The 18,937-nt window shown below is 41.4% G+C and overlaps 1 protein-coding gene across 1 annotated transcript; it reads right to left on the reverse strand.

The window, feature by feature from the left end:
- Nucleotides 1–11,083: 11,083 nt before the first annotated feature.
- On the reverse strand, nt 11,084–17,318 carry LOC131238673 (protein unc-13 homolog). Its single transcript, XM_058236292.1, has 5 exons — nt 16,383–17,318; nt 15,167–16,048; nt 14,262–14,723; nt 12,929–13,118; nt 11,084–12,589 (listed from the first exon to the last, which is right to left on the reverse strand). The coding sequence occupies exons 1-5, from the start codon at nt 16,917–16,919 to the stop codon at nt 11,601–11,603; spliced, it is 3,060 nt and encodes a 1,019-aa protein (XP_058092275.1). The 5' UTR covers nt 16,920–17,318; the 3' UTR covers nt 11,084–11,600.
- Nucleotides 17,319–18,937: the final 1,619 nt, after the last annotated feature.

Genomic DNA, 18,937 nt, shown 5'->3' on the forward strand with positions numbered 1-18,937 from the left:
CTCCCAGAATCGTTGGATGCATGCCGAACGGTAGGGATTGAATCTGCCCAAAACCACCTTCCAAAACCAGTGGGCAAAAACTGAAACCGTCCACGGTTTCATTTGAAACCCCCCAGGCAAATGGACGGCCGAGATATCTTCTGTTTGGATGATCCAGATCAAGCCCGATGCCCAGCACCCGGATCGTGCCAGCTGGCCTGCTAAAACGTTTCCGTTTTCAAAATGTTGTGCTTATAGGGTCTGTTTGCACAGGGAATTTTGTGCTTGAACACGTGCTGAAACATGTGAAGTTTGTGGGTTTTGGTTGAACCCACGGTGCTAACACGATGGACGGTTTGGATCATTGATATGGCCTCTCATGATGGGCCATTTCTTAATCAAACGGGGGAGGGGAAAACACAACGAGCCGTGTTTTAAACGGCAGCGCAGCGGGAGGATTCCCATTTTCGGGAAATGGCGGGTCAGCGTCTAGTCTGACCACACATGCCATTGGGTGTGCTGTTGGTGCACACGTACCGTGTGCACACTCTAAATCTAGAGGTAGGGTCCACCAACTCCTTGCCAAATCTACTTCATCCATTGAGTTCTAGAAGCTCCACCAACGGACCCTGGCCGTTGATCAGACTGATCTAAGGTCTAGGTGGGCCATACGGGTCGATTCCTAGCTTTAACGGTGGATTCTCGTTGATCTAATGGTCAGATTGTTCTGAAATTGAACGTCAATGGCTAAAATAGTCCCTGGAATTTATCAAACGATTGGTCCACATGTTGTAGGGACATGGTGGTGGAAACTACCGTCACTTCCGGTTTCTGAATGTTTCTTTTCAAAATAGGTGGGGTCCACCTGTGATGATCTTTAGAGAATCCACTCCATTCACCGTCTTTGGCACACCGTGCTAACCCATGGTTCAAAATTTGAAATAGATCCAAACTTCAGGTGGGCCGCACAATCTGTTAATGCATTAAATGGTATTAACCGTCAAAGCCCGTGCACGTAGAAATTTGAATGAATTGAGATATTCTGTGAGAAGTTCATTTTACTACTTGTAGTTGTACGATCCACTCTGTTCATTGTGTTTAACATATCTTGCTAGGATTAAGGTCCAAAAATGGGACAGATCTGTTGATCGGGTGGGCCGCACGGTATGTTTTAGCTTCAACCATAGTATGTAATGACATTCATGAATATTTACGATATTGCCATTCATTTCTCAACCAGCTTCCGATGTCCATTACGTCGAAGTGCGCCGCCCGAATTTCTTGAATTTTGGCGGGCATTCTTCATTTTTCGTGTTATTTCTCTTGGTCCAGTTTGGGCCCCGATCTCTCAAGGATGTCCAAGATGCTCCTTTAGTGGCTTGCACACTTCGTAATTCAAAATAATATTTGTACACCTCCGATTGACAAGTTACCAGGTAATTGGAACTTAAATCCGAAGATCTTCACAATGACCGATTCATCCTGATATTCGGATGACCCATTTGGCGGATCCAAATCTGATGGACGGTCAGGTGACTTGTTAAAAATAAGGAAGCTTTATGGTTAACACTCTAACCATGCATATGGGTGGACGTATGGTCAGTTTTGTGAATAGGTAAACACAAAGTGGGTTTCCCGAGTGATTAGGGGTAAGACTTATATAACATTAGATTCGAGTGACTTTCTTATACATGAAAGTTTCTCAGATTCTGATCCTAATGGTGGGCTAAGCATATTCATATGGTGTGAATAAGATGGACAGATCAGAATCTTGATCTGATAAGTGTACGAACGGATGTAGAGGCCAAGTAGTTGATTTACTATGATCTAAGGGCTGAAATTTGACGTGTATGATTAATTTATGATAATTAGGCCTAGTATAAAATTTTACAGATCATGGGAACTATGTGATCTAGAATTCAGGGGTCTAGATTAATGGCATTTTCGTAATTATTTCTGATCTAAGAGTTTTGTGAAATTTAATGGTTCTAGATGATTATATATCATTTTCTAAACAATTCTTACAAAAGGACTTATATTTAAATCATTATAAATAAAGACGTATTCACTGCTTTAGTTAAAGGAAGGTACATGAGCAATGGTCAGACGACTTGATTTATAGATGAATATCATTCATAATTAGTCAGATTCATGTTGAAGGATGGATGTAGGGTTAGGTTGACTAGATTGGTACCGTACACGTATATATAATAGGTTAAATTTATGGTAACACTCGAGGACTTTCAATACTCGGTATTGAAAAGTTCGGGGTATTACAAATAGTTACTAAGCAAGCATTTGTATGGCTCTGTATGAAGTCTTGTATGGACGTCCTTGCCGAGCACCAAACTGTTGGGCCGAGGTAGGTGAGAAATGTTTAATTAGGCCAGATGTTGTTCAAGAAGCTGCTGAAAAAGTTAAAATTATTCGAAAGCAACTACAAGCTGCTTAGAGTCGTCAAAAGAGTTACGCCAACAATTGAAGACGAGATCTAAAGTTCACAGTAGGAGACCATGTGTTTTTGAAGGTTTCTCCCATGAAGGGATTGATGCGATTTGGTACTAAGGGAAAACTCGCACCACGTTTTATCGGACCATTTGAAATATTAGAGCGGATTGGAATAGTGACATATCGACTTGCATTACCTCCTCAGTTAGCCAATGTCCATAATGTTTTCCATGTATCGATGCTACGGAAGTACAAGAGGGATGATTCTCATGTGATTGAATGGCAAGATCTCGATTTACAGGAAAATACATCTTACGTGGAGAAACCAGTTCGAATACTAGATCGCAAGGAACACGTGTTATGCACTAAGATGGTGTATTTGGTCAAGGTTTTATGGAGTCATCATGAAGTAGACAAAGCATCCTGGGAGCAGGAAAGAAAAATTCGCGAAAAATATCCCCATCTCTTTAAGCAGTAGTTCCTGGTAAATTTCGAGGACGAAATTTTTCTTTTAGGGGGTAGAATGTAAGGGCCGTGAATAATTTAATAATATTAATAAAAATATATATATATATTATATCTTATCTTTATTATTATTTATTTATTTTAAATCTACCTTATCTCATATCCTATCTAAATTTTTAACTCATTTAGTTTAAATATACCTTTAAACCCTCCCCGTATCTCTTAAAATAAAAAGAGTTCTAGTCAAACTTAAATATTAACAAAAAGGCTACCTGTGACAACAGAGAAAGGGAGAAAGAAAACTTTGGAGTGCGTACATCGGGTATGTATATCATCCTCATTCTAGTATTTTTATATATCTAATATAATTTGATTCGGTGAATGCAATGAACGGTGTGGATTGGTCATACGTTCATTGTATTGGATTATGGGTAAAGGCCCTTTAAAGGTGAGGTGAACCTAAAATTATATAATTGTAGTTGGTGTACATCTGATCAAATTAAATTTGGTCTGTACCCGGATTTTGGGGCGTGACACCTGTAGGTTCAGACCAAGCTAGTTCACTGGGTCCATAACCACCATTGTCATGGAGAAGGAGGAATTTTTGTTGTACGTCTGAAGTGAAAAAATATGCAATGATCCTGTTTCAACAACCAAGTAAACTACAAATTAGTGGTTATATATATATATATATATATATATATATATATATATATATATATATATATATATACACACACACACAATTTCTCTGGATGCTTGTGTATGAGTATCAATCATTTATCGTCGACAGCCAAAGCATTGATATGACTTCTCTTACGACTATTAAAAAACAAGAGCAAATTTTATATTAGAAAAGCATAATAAAAAATAAGATTAATGAGAAAAGAAGTGTATTAGAATACATCCCCACATATTGCTTTATGGTGGGCCTTATCTTATCGTGGATGCCGACTCCAGACAAGAAGAAAAACTTTTAGACTGAAATATTTCAACTATTATATTATTCGAGATTTTTCATGGAACCGTCTTAAATAAGATAAAAAAGAATCAAATGATCATATGGTTGAAATATTCTGAGGACAAAATACTTCAACCCTTTGAGTGAGTGACACTCTGGAGGTCAAATGAGCAGTGGGTAAAAGGTTTATTTATTTAATTTTCTATCTACCGTCCAAGTTGTGGTCCATTATATGAATGTTTTTGGCACGGCTTTGGTGGATCCCTAACTGTGGGGCCCAACGTGATGTATGTGCCTTGCATCCACGCCATCCATCCATTTTGAAAGATCATTTTAGGACATGATTCCAAAATTGAAGCAGATCTGAATCTCAAGTGGACCATACCACAAGGAAAAATATGATAACTGACCATTAAAAACTTCTTGTAGGTCACAAAAGTTTTGGATCAAGCTGATATTTGTTTGGTACCTTCATCCAGGTCTTTGTGACCTTATCTACAGATTGGATGGCAACTAAACACTCTGGTGGCCCCCAAGAAGTTTTTAATAGTGGGTATTCAATCACAACTGTTTACTTTGTTGTGTTCCAACTGAGATTTGTATTTACTTCATTTTTCGGATCATCCCCTGGAATGACCTCTCTCAAAACGGATGGACAGCGTGGATGTAAGGTGTACACATCACGGTGGGCCCCACACTCAGCTATCCACAAAGCCGCGTCCAAACATTTCAGATCATTGAAAAATGACCCTAGATTTAGAAGCTAAAAAGTCCCAACGCAATCTTACAGCAATGCATTGGGATTTAACTAATCTAGCAAATCTCAACCTTGACGGGTGGTTATGGATTCCATGGATACCCGAGTTTGACTGGACCCGACCCAAATGATAGGGTTCGGGTCGTGTTTGAAATCCATGCCCGATTGCTTATTAAATTGGTACTCGACCATTTGCCCTGGACTAGCATGCGTAATGTCATATGCATAGAATTATTGAGTGATCAAAGCCATTCATCTTCTGGGTGGATATACCTTACGAGCCTTGATGAAGGTGTCATTATGAAAGAATCATTCAGACCACTGATTTTGAAGCTGAATGTGAACCGTAGAATTATTATCTTCAAAGGTTTACATTCGACTGATAAAATTGACCGTCAGAAATTTCCTTTCAGCATATTTTTTTGGACTATGGCCCATACACGATCGATCCTGGAATATGGATGGTTTAGATCATCATATCATCTCTGAATGTGGGGTCCACTTGGTCGTCCATGCTGGCTGAGCATAAATCGCTGTATAGGCACACCGGTTTAACTTTCTATAGTATGCAACGGTACATATTCGCTCGTGTTGTATTCTTTTCCGTGTTATCGTTTTCGATGGAAATAAAAGGCAGTCGCTTTAAAATGCTGATCTCACATCCACCGCACAGGTGATATAATTTCAGCCAATGCAGACCGTCCAAATGCTAATCCACATGGTTGATGGAACATATCATGAAATCATGTTGATCGGAGTGGTCGTTTGGCACCATGGATTTGGGGGGATTTGAGGGGTTTCAAATCCCTTAGTTGTTTGGCAGTAAACGGGTTTTAAATCCGGAGGGTTTGAAATTCACGTTGAGAGTTTGGATTACACCTAAAATCATCTCAATAGTTACATGTGTAACATGTGTGTCACCATACTATTATTCTATTGGGCACATGGCCCGCTAATGATATTAAAAAATAATTAGATTATCAATGACATCACCATTAATTACTTCAATATGATGATCAACATTGTCCAAACATTGTCCATGTGAATCAAAGGTTAAAATCGTTGGTTAGTCATTCGGACATGATCTTGTGCTTGTGGCCCATCCGAGACTTAGAATTTTATCATTTTCAGGCAAAGCATATATTTCAGTAGGCTTATTACAACCATTGTGTCAAATACTACATATGCCACTAATTTGAGCTATTAAAGTTGACTTAGTAATTAAATTCAAACCCCTATAAATATACTCTACATAGCGACTTTTGAATTAAAGTTGATTCCCACTCTAGGTGCCAAACACAATGATAGGATTTCAAATCCAGGGGGTTCTGTATCCACGGATTTCAAATCCACGCTCCCAAACAGGCCTTAGTTGTTTGACATTCTCTGCTGAATTTAGACCACTTGGCACTTTCTACCAATTGTGATGGACATAGAATGGATGATTAGGATCCTCCTATCGATGAAAAGTTTAGCATATTTAACAATGAACGCTACAATTTGGGGAATGTTGGACGGTGTAGATTGAAGCATCATATATTATAATTGTGATGAGTCACAACCTATCTAAAATAAGGGAGTCATTTGGCCCAATTTTTTTTCCTCCGGGAGAGATGCGGGGCCTTCAAACGAGCCCAATTTTGTGTTTTGGCTTCCGTGAGAGAAGCATTTTTTTCATGTGGGTATCCTGCACGTGAGCAAAGGATCGCTGGCCCACCTGACTGTGTAACATCCACACCATAAATCAGTTGCACCTCCTTATTTTAGACATTACTTAAAAAATGAATTCAATTAAATGTATGATTAGGATAGTGCGAGCATTCCAAAGCTGTAATCAAATCGAGCTTGATTGAACACCTTTTTATGGTAAAAACCAAATCAACCATAAGATTAAACTTGTGTAGATTAACTATCTAGCCACTAATGCTGTAGCGATTGGAAAATTTAGAAGGAGAGGATTAGTCTTTCTTAATGTGAATTTTTACCTTGCGTTGAAAACTTTTTTTTTCAATAATGATTGCACACCTTATGTTTTTCAATAATGTAGTAATAGATGAAAAAAAATTAAAACTTCTTTATTTATTTATTTATTTTTATTTTACACATACACACACCCCACACACCCCACACCATGGGATTTCACCACTGGTGGGTACTCGAACCCTTGAACCGGTGTTGAAACTCCAGGGAATCTATCACCCAGTAGTATTAATAGATGAAAAAGATTAAAACTTAAAAGCTAGAATGCCGATCATATTGCTTTATGATCGAAGTTCAATATATACAATTAACAAAGAATTAAAATAAGCAGAGAAAATAGAAAATACCTGTGATCACATGTAAGGATAAATAATCGAAGCATATGGTCAATAAGATGTGATTAGGGCGATTTTCTAAAGACTGGGTTAATTGGAGATCAGATGATAATAAGTAAGTCATGTATATTAATACTACTTCTAATAGCATTGAGTGTAACCAGCGTATCGTGTTATAGCCTTGATGTAATTTTTTTTGACACACCCGTGAGATTATGCTATAATGAGATTTCACCACAATGGCAATGGGTACTAGAACCCATAAACCCATGTTGAAACTTTTGTGAGTCAACCACCATGGCATGAGTAAAGACAAGAGGCTTGACGTGATTAAACTCTTTTCTTTCACATATTCGTTTTGAACTCTAGCATTTAATATTTATATAAAGACATATAAAGACTAGCTTTAATGAAAAAAAAAATGTTAGAATGAGTATCCATTTTTTTACCGTCCGACATGAGGTATGTGAGCTCTGGTTATTTTACCAGATAAATTGGTAAGTGGGACATTCAGGCCCACCAACCGAAATCGGGAGGGGTTTTTAAACTTATGTTTCTATTCCTAGGTGTAACCTAGGTACGCTGCAATGTCATCCTTCTCCTCGGTCCCTCTCTCACTCTCCGGCTCTTTCCGCGTGGGGGTGTATGTCATTACCCTGGTAAGGATGGAGGAGCGGTGGAAATTGTTAGGTTTGGCTGTCGTCTTATATTTTAATAGATTGTCAGAACGTGTGATAGCCAGACATTTTTGGTCTTTTCCTGCAAGTTGTCGCCGGCAGCGTGGCCGAAGCCTGACCGGATAAAATTCTTTTTAATTCTTTTTTAGGATATAGAAATTGGAGGAAGTATATTTACCTTCACCTGTTCTTAGTTCGTGCAAGTGGGGACATAGGTGATCCAGACCGTTGATCAAATGACTCCCACTTGGAGGATGCACCAAAAATCTCAGACATTTATATCCCAACAAATGCCTTAGATTCAGTGACTAGAATTTTCTAACCTAGCAGACCTATTGCATCAGCCATCTATAGCAGGGGTCGAATGTTAATTAATAGCCTAGATCACAGAGCCATTTGGTCCTGTTACACACGAGTAGATCCGATGAGGTTACATGTTACTGTGGTATCGCTTGGGTTTGTAGATTGTACGAGTGAGGCAAGCGTGGCCACACCTCAGTGATCCCAACAGTTGATATTGTAGGTCCCATCGTGGATCGCCCATCAGCTAAAAATTAACCTAGATTCAATCCGAACCCTTGGCTGATAGAAGAGATCACTAAAAAAGAAAATTGCAGTCTTAATTAAAACCAAAATGGGGGATTCGACTCATTGTCGGAAGCGGATTGTGTATTGTGGAGCACACCGTGGTGTGGATGCTCTGTGGGGCTCACCATGATGTGCTTGTTTTATCCACAGAGTTTATCCATTTTCCGGCTCATTTTAGGGCACCGAGCCAAAATTGGAATGTATCGGAACTTCCAATAGAGTACACCACATGAAACGGTGGGAATTGAATGTCTACCATTGAAAATATTCTTGGGGGTAACAAAAGTTATGGATCAAAGCTGATATGGCTCGATGACAAATAAACATTACTCTTAGTACTAGGAAGTAAAAATTACTAAAAATAGTAAGTTTTTCCTAAAATCACAAATTTGAACGTGAGAAAGTATTTTTCTCATGAAACATACCGACGTGACCCGTTGCGGGGTCAATTGACCCTAGATGGACCATTACACTAAACTTCAATAGGTCGTGCATCTTGTAACGATATTCAAATCAAAAGTTATCATTAATTTACGATTCACATTTTAAACGACAATTTTCCGAAACATTACTCATTGCGTGGTCAATTGACCCTAGATGGACCGTTACACTAAACTTTAATAGGTCGTGCGTCCCATAATGATATTCAGATCAAAAGTTATGATTGATTTACGATTCACACTTTAAACAACAATTTTCCCCTATATGTAATGAATTTCTTTGAACTAGATGCATCATAGCCAAATTATATAAATGCCTTATGTAGGATTGGGCCTGAATCAGATGGACTATATCCATTTTCGTCTAGGCTTCTTTCAGTGCAACTGTACAAAGAGTAAGTTTGCGATATCTCTACACCAACAAGTTTTAGCGATTATGATTATTTATGTCATGCCTCAAAATCTAGGTAGAAACTCCAAATCTTAGGCATGTGAACTATAATAATTTAAATATTGACACAATATGCATCACCATTCAATTTCATATGAAATGGTTAGCTTAATGGGGTGTGCACAATGGCCCGGTGGGGTCACCTCGCACTCATCGTCTTTAATTTGAAAAGTTCCAAATTTGCATGTAATTAGAACATATAATCACATCATATCAGATTATTAAATGAAATTCAAGCAATTATAAACAGACATTAAATTATATCAGCATTTTAAAGGCTTGCTATGTATAAACAATAATTAATAAGTAACGGTGGATTCATTCGAGATGAACCTAGCTAGGCATAACCCTTGTGCTGATCCTTTTAGGGAATGGCCTAAGGTGGATTCTTCCGAGATGAACCTAGGCATAACATGTGCCAATTCTTTTAAGGAATGACCTAAGAAGGTTCAATGGTGGGCCTCATTATTACCTTACTTCCTATGGTGGTCCACTTTAAGACTTGGATCTGCCTTATTTGGGGCTCATATCCTAAAATGATAAATAAAAATAGATGGATGGCGAGCTTGGAACACACCGGAGTGGTACCCAATCTGTGTCCGTCCTTTTTGCCTCTTTGCCTCTTGTGGCTTAAAACGCCTTATACATCAAATAGTCATTCAGGTCACCCTGGGTGATCAGTTCTCATTTTTTTAGGGGCATGTTAGGAAGTAGCTACTAATTACCAACAAATATATATATATGAAGTCATTTTCTATAATAATGTTGGAATAAAAGAAAACTGGTGGACAATTAATGTGGATAGCCATGTTATTAATTTGGAGTGTTTACTGGAAGATTTGATCTTTTTTCCCTTCTTCTTGCAAGGGAATTACATGCACGCCTTGGCCCAAAATGTAGTAGATTGAGCAATGTAACATGTTTGGATGCACATGTAGATTTCACAAGAGGAAAATGTAATCATATTTCTTAATATTTTGAATGAGGGCAGTCCAGATGTGGTTATAATCTTTTTATCACCACTTGAAAGTAACGTAATTCTAGACACACACTCTGCCTAACTCACTAATTCATGGAAAAATACTGAACTTTTGTATTTGAAAAATGTTTCAGAAGATATATCTGTAGTAGAGGGTATTGATAGAAAAATGTTTCAGAAGGGGTTTTTTTTTTCTCTCTTCCTCCCTGTTTATCCTTTTGCTTGTGGAGTTGCTTCTGCTTTTCTGGTAGGCTAGCTGTTTATATCCTGTCCATTTTAGATCGTGGTATATGATAAGTGTGGCTGCCTCTCTTTTTGTTGGGTCCACCTGAAGGTTGTACATTTTCTGATCTATGAAATATACTTTAGTTTCTTAATAATAATAAAAAAAAGATAGAGAAATCCTCGGTAATTTTCAATTTCAAATTGGACTGGAATCCCTGATAATATGCTAAGGTGACTACAGTTTGGTCATTTTCACTTGAGGTTTAATAGAATACCTCCTATGCTTATTGCAATAAAATAGGTTGCCACATCAGCCTTTGAATCTGGATCATCTTCTCATGATCCAAACCATTATCGATTGGTCTCGATTGCATGGAGGATAACCGACAAATTAAATCTTTTAAATTGGATTATTTCAGGCCTTTGATAATTTGGCCTTTTTGTTTGAATATGGACGGTCTCTATTACTTTCATCTAATCAAATGGTTGAAACATTCAATTGAGATTATTTTTGGGCATCCCCAACCAACTTCGGCCTGATGGCATAAACGGTTTTGAGAAAAAACCTAAATCAAATGGACATTGATATATCCTTATTGCAATATGTCAAGATGTATTCTTGCAAACCTCTTTTCTTTCTACTAGACCAATAATCAGAATACAATCCCATGGTTCATCCCAACACACTCTAGATTTCAAAATGATTTAAATTATTTTTTTTTTTTGGCCTTATATCAATATGTAATTAATAATTATATAATAGCCATGAAATTAAACAAACAACCAAATAAAGGACTCTTAACCCGTTTCCTTCAACCCCATAATTTCAAGCTTAGCGAGTGAATCAACAATGCCATAGTATACAAACTTCTCTCATCATCCAAACCAAACCTCAACATAACAAATTGAGAATCTTGTTCCATTCCAACGTAAAACAGATGAACACTACTCTCTCTCTTTCTCTTTCTCCTACCCAATATCAAACTCTTTCCCATATTCATATACAAGTGAAGAGCCAATAAGGGTCCGTTTGGCCACACAATTGAATTGAATTGTGAACATTAAGTTCAATGAAGAGGAAATGAAAAAAAAACCTAATGATGTTTCCTTTAGTATTCATAATGGGAAAGTTCGTTGCTGAATCTCGATTATGTTTCTTTCGAGTCCAACTTAATAGCACTGAAATTGTGATTTATATCTTGACCCGCTTATGAATGCTAAGGAAGAAAATTACAGTTTGGCTATTTCCACTTTGTGAGACTAGTAGTTTACAATCCAACTTGATAGTGCATCCAAACGTGCCCTTCATGTTCTTTTATCTTCTCTTTGGCAATTGAAACGTCCTCTTGAGGAAGCTATTAGCTGTTGTATCGTTTCTGTAGCATAACACCCTAAGGATGGTGTTTGGGTCAGCTTGATTAAATCGCCCCGTCGTTGGCGGCATTGGCATCTTCTGCTCTCCGCTTCCAGACCCTCCATTTGTGAGCCCTAACCCACTCGCCTCGCATGCTACTATACTGAAATCTTCTATCAGCTGGTCTGTTCCCTGCCCCATTAATGTAACTACCCCTTCCACCACCTCTGCTTCCCTCTCCACCACCTCTTCTGCCACCAGCCCCTCCCCACATGTGCAAAAGACCCGCTTGAGGCTAGCAAAATCCTCCAGTACCATATCATAGTCAGACTGGACGAACATGCGGGAGCTTCCACCTGCAAGCATGACCATCAGGAAGGATTCAAAGGAGGCCTTCATCACCTCCTTCACTGCAAGTGGTTGGGAGCGGTCGGTGAGGATGGCAGATAGGAGAGTGAGGTTCTGCTTTAGGGTGCGGAGAGCAGGCCGGATGCGGGCATTGGCTACATCGCCAACGTAGAGGCTGTCGTAGAAGACGGAGTTAGAGTCGAGGAAGATAAGGCGGTAGGCAGCAACTTCAGAGACGTATTGAGTGGCAGAACTGATGGCGGAGCGGGCAAGGTCGAAGTAGGAGGAGGAGGCGGAGAGGCGACGGCGGTTGTTGGGGAAGCGAGAGCGGGGGTCGGGGGTCGGACGGGGGGAGAGAGAGAGGGATTTGTCGAGGGAGTGGATGTGGGTGAGGAGGTAGTGTAGGGTGTTGAGACGGATGTAGAGTCGCTGTGTGCCGCGGCTCGTGGAGGGGCGCGGGTGGTTGCCTTCTGTCGAGCCGTTCTTGCCATCCGGTCCGACGGCTCGGCAGGGGCTGGCTTTTCTCCATAGCTTCAGGATCTTGGAGTCTTGGTTGCACCTGGTTAGAGGAGGGAGTGAAGGTACGTAGCTTTGCTTTGATCCTGCAAAAGAATACAACGTGAATGAAAAAAAAAAAAAAAAACCATTATCATGATGCATCCAAGAGAGAGCTTGCTAAAAGGATGGTCTTGATCCATTTTCTCCCTGCCACGTGGATCATCTAATGTGGCTCTCCAGATATGGGCCTATCACAGCATTTCCCTTCCAACTCTCTATCATGGCACAGTTGAGAGAGATCCAATCCAGTCGTCTGATAGGCCCCACAGCTTAGATGCTCTGGCCCAAGAATCATACCACAGGAAGTTAGAAAGATGGGTCATTAAAACAAACATGTGTGGGTCAGCATGGGACGAGTAGGAAGTTAGAAAGATGAGGCATACCACAGGAAGCAACGAAGGTGATATAGTCTTGCAAGAGGGATTCTAAGCCGTCAGCGAGGTCTTGAAGTACGTCGTCGCATATTCCTCCAACAGGGATTTCGAAGAATCCATCCACCGTCTCTTTTGCCAGCCTCATTATCTCCACAGCTGACTGTGCGTACGCCTCCGTTTTCGACTTTGGGTTCCACGTCTGTCTCATAAACACACGCATTTTTAGCAAAAATTCGATCCCAGCCGTTCATCAGATTTATTAGCCATGTATGTCCCATGTGTAGGTGCAAGTGGGCCAGTCTGTATGGGCCTGAGTTTGGTTATACGGCTGCTTTTCGAGGGTGGAGTTTTATAATACTCAGGCACTAAGAAATTGTACACGTGGCATATACTAACTAAAATAAAACCGACTAGATTGTGCATCTCATTATCGCTGAGTTACAATCAGATTCGTTGGATAATCCTGACCTCTGATTTATCATCACTTGTTTATGGGAACAGGACCGTTGGATACTTTTGGGAGCGGATTAGGTCCGGTCCTTACTCTGGGGCCCACCATGATGTGGTTATTCTGCATCTATTCCGTCCATCCGTTTTTCAGATCATTTTAGGGCATGATCCTAGAAATGAAGCATGTCCAATTCTGAGGTGGGCTGTAGGAAGTTTTTAACGGTAAGGTGTTCAATTACCACTGTTTCCTATAGTATGGTCCACCTGAGATTTGGATCTTCTTAAATTTTGGGTTCTTACACTAAAATCGTCTAAAAAAACGGATGGACGGCATGGATATAGAATACACCGTTAATGTGAGCCCCACGGAAAGAGGCGCACATAATCCACTCTCATACTTATCATTTTTAACCATCTCACAAGCTCCCCGGATCCACCAGGGTGAGTGGATCCCTGAATGTGGGGCCCGTCTTGATGTATGTTCCTTAGAGACACGCCGTTCATCTGTTTTTACAGATAATTTTAGCCCATGATCTAAAAAATGAAGTAGATCCAAATCTCAGGTGGACCACAACACAGGAAACAGAGGTGACTTACCATTACAAACTTCTTGTATTTGTGGGCCAAAAAAGTTTTTGATTAAGCTGATTTTTGTGAGATCCCTTCATCCAGGACTTTATAGCTTTATCAACAGATTGGATGGAAAATATAGATTCTGCTGGCCCCCAACAAGTTTATAATAGTAAGTATTCAATCACAACTGTTTCCTGTGGTGTGGTCCACCTGAGCGTTGGATCTGCTGCATTTTTGGGAACGTGGCCTATAATGATCTATGAAAACGGATGAAGAGCATGGATATAAGGAAATCTGTAAGACACGGGAAGTCACTTACCTCAGTTTCCTTAGCTCTCTCAAGGCAATCTCTCCCCCTCTTCAACATCTCATCAACCCAAGTCTTCATGAGGTTCAAGATAATGCTTTCAACCTCATATGGTACCATCTCTCTCACGATCGCCTTCCCGCCATCCTCACATTCGACCGAGTCCTCCACGACCATCTGAACCAAGACCTTCTCCAGCTTCCCAGCCGTCTGAAGTACCCGAACCGCCTCCTGGTTGAGTGTCAAAACGCCGGTTAGGTACTGCTTCAACATCACTCCATAGCAGTTGTGAAGGGTCACAGCTGCAACTCCAGCTGCATTTGGGAGCCATCTCTTAAGCACACAGCTGAAGGTTTCCTTCTCTTTCATAGCCAGGTCTTCTGCTTCTTTAGCTAGTAAAATCAGAGTTTTGCTTGGATCGTCGTGATCCTCATCTTCCTCAGCCACGTTGTTGGAATTCCCATTTTCTAAGATCTGCCATTGATAGATGATCATGAGGAAGTACATCATGTATTTTGCATCTGTTAATGACCATTACATAATAACAATTAGATGGTTGTGATAGGACGATCCTAGCCATTGGATCTTCCTTTTTGAGTGTTGCATTTTGAACCATCCTTTAGAAGCCAATTGAATGACTAGGATAGTCCTGGAAGTATGATATTCGTGCAGCTTCTAACCTTGGTAGGGACCACCAGATGGATGGTTTCGAATCATCCAACCATGTAGTGATGTGGGCCCACCCATGGATGGTTCAGATCATCCAACAATGCAGACATGGTAGCCCACATGGGTTGATCAAGCAATGGACCTCAAGTGCAATTTTCCTTATGCCTATTTCTGCATGGCCAGAAGATCCACACCGTTCAGCTATCTTCCAAATCTTTAAACTCTATCCACAACACTATGATACGCACCTTGGCGAACGCATTCCTCATAGACGATCGGATGTAGTAATCAACCCTACTCTCCCTTGAATCAAGCTCATCGTTCTCTTTCTCCTGCAACACCCCTCCACCACTTGAAACGTCTTCATCCAGAATCTTCGCCGCTGACAGAGCTAACGGTAGGATGTTCTCCATTGACCCCATCGCCCCCTTCTGAAACCACTCATGGTAATCAAGCAACCGCTTCTCGGCCCACCCTTGCATGGATGCCAACGTCGCTGATAAGATCTTCACATATAGAACTTCCCGATCAGGCCGCTTTGCGTCATTGGCCAACTCGGCCATCATCGTTAGACAAGCACATAGAAGGTCATGCTCCACTTGCCCAGTCATAACAAACTGTTCGAAGAGAACCCATGTGAAACATACATTGTGCATCGACCGATTGATCCCCAAGGTGGACCATGTCTTCTTCATAAGCTCGATCAGCTCATCTACCTCATCCAATACGGTGGTCTCATCCTTGAGATCGAATATCGATTGAAGGAGAATGATATAAAGATGGAGGTTGAGTGGAAAACCATCAGCCCAATGACATGCATCTGTGGGGGCGCCGCTAGGACTACGCCAGGCTAATGTGACCACTGCATTGCACAGGGCCCGCATTGTCTCTGAATTCTTACCAGTATCAATAGCTTTTGATTCGCTCATTCGAGTAATCTCACGAAGACGCATTGCCGACGGATTGGATCGGTCCAATACGATCGAGGGGTGCACAAGTAGTCCCTCCTCAAGGACTTTTAGCTGGCGCCTTTGCCAAATGTAGTACTCATGAGCGTCATTGAATTCGGATGGTTTTAGATGTCGAAGTAGCTCTAATGGAAGGATGATCGTCTCTGCACGTCTGCCCATCTGATGCAAGGTAAGAAAACCAATGGTGAAGATGTAAGAACGTAGAAAAGATGGACGTAGAAGTATAATAAGAAAACATTAATATAAGATCTTCTAACTTTTGGGGCATTGCATGTGGATGAACAGAAACATATTTACGTGCCTAAAACATTAAAAATAAATAAAAATCGATTTTGGCCACCTTCTAAGGAATGACAACCGTTGATCATGGAAATGACCTAGTGGATTGGTCCACATTGAAAAGGGACACGTTGGCCTGGATATATGATCAGGTGGGGTCCATTGGATGAACAGTCAGGATATAATGAATGCATGTAAAGAAATATATAGAAACCTGTCCGACAAGCGTCCTCATGAGAGTCTTCCTGAGGCGATTATCGCCCTGCTCCGTCACCCTCATCTGCTGCCTCATCAGCTCAGCGGAAGTCATTGGACGCTTGATCCTCAATGGAGCTGGTGAGGGTGGTCCATTGTTCTCTCTCGGTGAGGAATTGGAATGGCTGTGGGATCGCCGAGGAGAAGAACGCTTCATCATTTTAAGGCCGAGGGCCCGTTTGATTCTGCTGGTGACCACCATTCCCAGGCCTATACTCTTGGGTGATGAGCAGCTCTCGTCCTTGTTGCCGTTATCCTGCGCCCCTGCCGCCGGGTAGTACGTTAGAGCGTTCCTCCCACCGAAACCCGGCGACGAGCGACATGCGGTGAAGAACAACTCGTAGGCGCTCTCCCTCAAATCGTCGCGGTCGATGTCCACCTTCCCGAATGGCCATTCCAACTCGGTGTCCAGGTCGAATTCCGACCGGGATGTGATGGTGGTGGAGGAGGAGATGGAGGATGTGGCCAACGAGTCCCGCCGGGAGTGGTGGCCCATCTCTAGGGAGGAGGAGGAGGAGGGCGCGGCGTTGTGGGTCAATCCCGGCGGTGGAGGTTCGTCAGGTTTCCAGGGGAAGACGAGATGGTGGGATCCGCGGCATTTTCTGATGTAGGAGAGAGAGAGAGGGGATTGGTGGTGACCTTGTCTGTTTTTGGCTAGCGTTGATACCGAAGAATACGACGGTGGAGGTGGGGCCAGCTAGGTGGGTCACGAAAACAACGGCGATGGGAACGAGTGGGGTTTTATTCTCCTCCCTCCATTCACGACTTCTTTGCTGTCTTTTCTAATTTAAGGGCCCGGATGTTCGCTGCTCTTTTTCTTTTTTTTTTTAACAGCCTGGATGTTTGACTTTTGACTCGCCTCTACAAGCGGCGATGCATCTTTTGCCGCACCTTACTTTTGGCCTGCCCATATCATATCAGCCCCATCGCCACCGTCGGTTTGTTCGGCTCTATCTTTCGTCTACAGAGTGCTAGATCCTGACCACATGTACTAGGTGGGGCGCAGTATCAACGGAAACGGATTGACTACTCCTGCCACCGGCCAATGGCTGGTGGTCGGTGCTCTGTGGGAGCCACCATGATGTACGTGTTTCATCCATACCGTCCATCTATTTTTTCAGATCATTTTATGATATGAGACCAAAAATGAGTCATATTCCAATCTCAAGTGGACCACATTACAGGAAACATTTTCGACTGCGTTTACCATTAAAAACCTTTTTGGGGCCATAAAAGTTTTGGATCAAGCTGATTTTTGTTTTTTCCCATCTGAGCCTGTATGACCTAATAAACAGATTGCATATCAAATCAACTGTACAGTGGGCCTTAGGAGGATTTAAATGGTGGATATCCATTCTCTATTGTTTTCCTGTAGTGTTATCACATCCATCTCATTTTTTTATCAAGCCCTAATGATCTCTAAAAATAGATGAAGAGAAACACATACATCATGGTGGGGCCCACAGAGCACCGAAGACCAGCCACCGGGCTGGGGTCAGGGGAAGTAGCCAATCCGTTTCCAGTATCAACACTGTTTCCAGATGCTTGATCGTTACTCGTCAGGTGAGCCACATGTGGATGTTAGAGGTTCGCTGTTGTGGATTTGCATGGTTAATCAGACCGTTGATTTTTCTCCGCTTGGGACGCGATTGCATGGTTACCCTGCCACCAGGTAGAGGTGGTGAGACGACGTGGTGGCCCAATCAAATTTTACCATAAAATCATGTAGTGCTTTTTCTACAGGATACGGTTAGGCACTCAACAAATGGCGCTAGATCTGTTATTTTTATCCGTACACCAACTTGTTCTTTCAGGTTTAATTAAATGTTATGCAGGCCAACACGACCTCAACGATAACCTCAGCCTCACTGCCGATGAATGTGTTATACACACACACACACTCACGAGTCGTGCTCACCTGCACACTTGCACGTTTGCACCTTTACACAGGTATAATGGACGTATAATCCGAACTGTTCATGTGATGCGGAATCCCATGAAACCTTGTGGGACAAATTTTCACCCTAAATTATAATTCTAGTGGGCTATATAAAAGAGAAATGCAAATCAAGGGAGAAAACTATTTTCACTTTTCATGACCCACCAAAGTTTTGAATCAAAGTAAAAAATTGTGCCCAAGGTGTTTCATGAAGTGCTAATTCACGTGGACCGTTCAGATTTTGGAATCAAATCACATATGATGGGTTCTCAAAAAAGTTTACATGAGTTCTGTGTGAACTGGTGCGCAGGTGATCGGTTCGCATGGAAATCGTGCGAACATTTTGAGAACTCATCATATGTGGTGTGAGTCTCAAATCTGTGGTGTGAGTCTCAAATCTGAACAGTCGACGTAATGTATCACCCCATGAAACCCTTAGTGCCAACTTATACTTTGATCAAAAACTTAGAGGGACTTAGAAAAAGAAAACAGTTTCCTCTCTTGATTTGCATCTCTCTTTTCTATGGCCCACCAAAGTTTTAGATCAGTGTGAAAATTGGTCATGTGGGGTTTCA

The sequence above is a fragment of the Magnolia sinica genome, chromosome 3, assembly GCF_029962835.1.
Source record: "Magnolia sinica isolate HGM2019 chromosome 3, MsV1, whole genome shotgun sequence".
Lineage (NCBI taxonomy): Eukaryota > Viridiplantae > Streptophyta > Magnoliopsida > Magnoliales > Magnoliaceae > Magnolia > Magnolia sinica.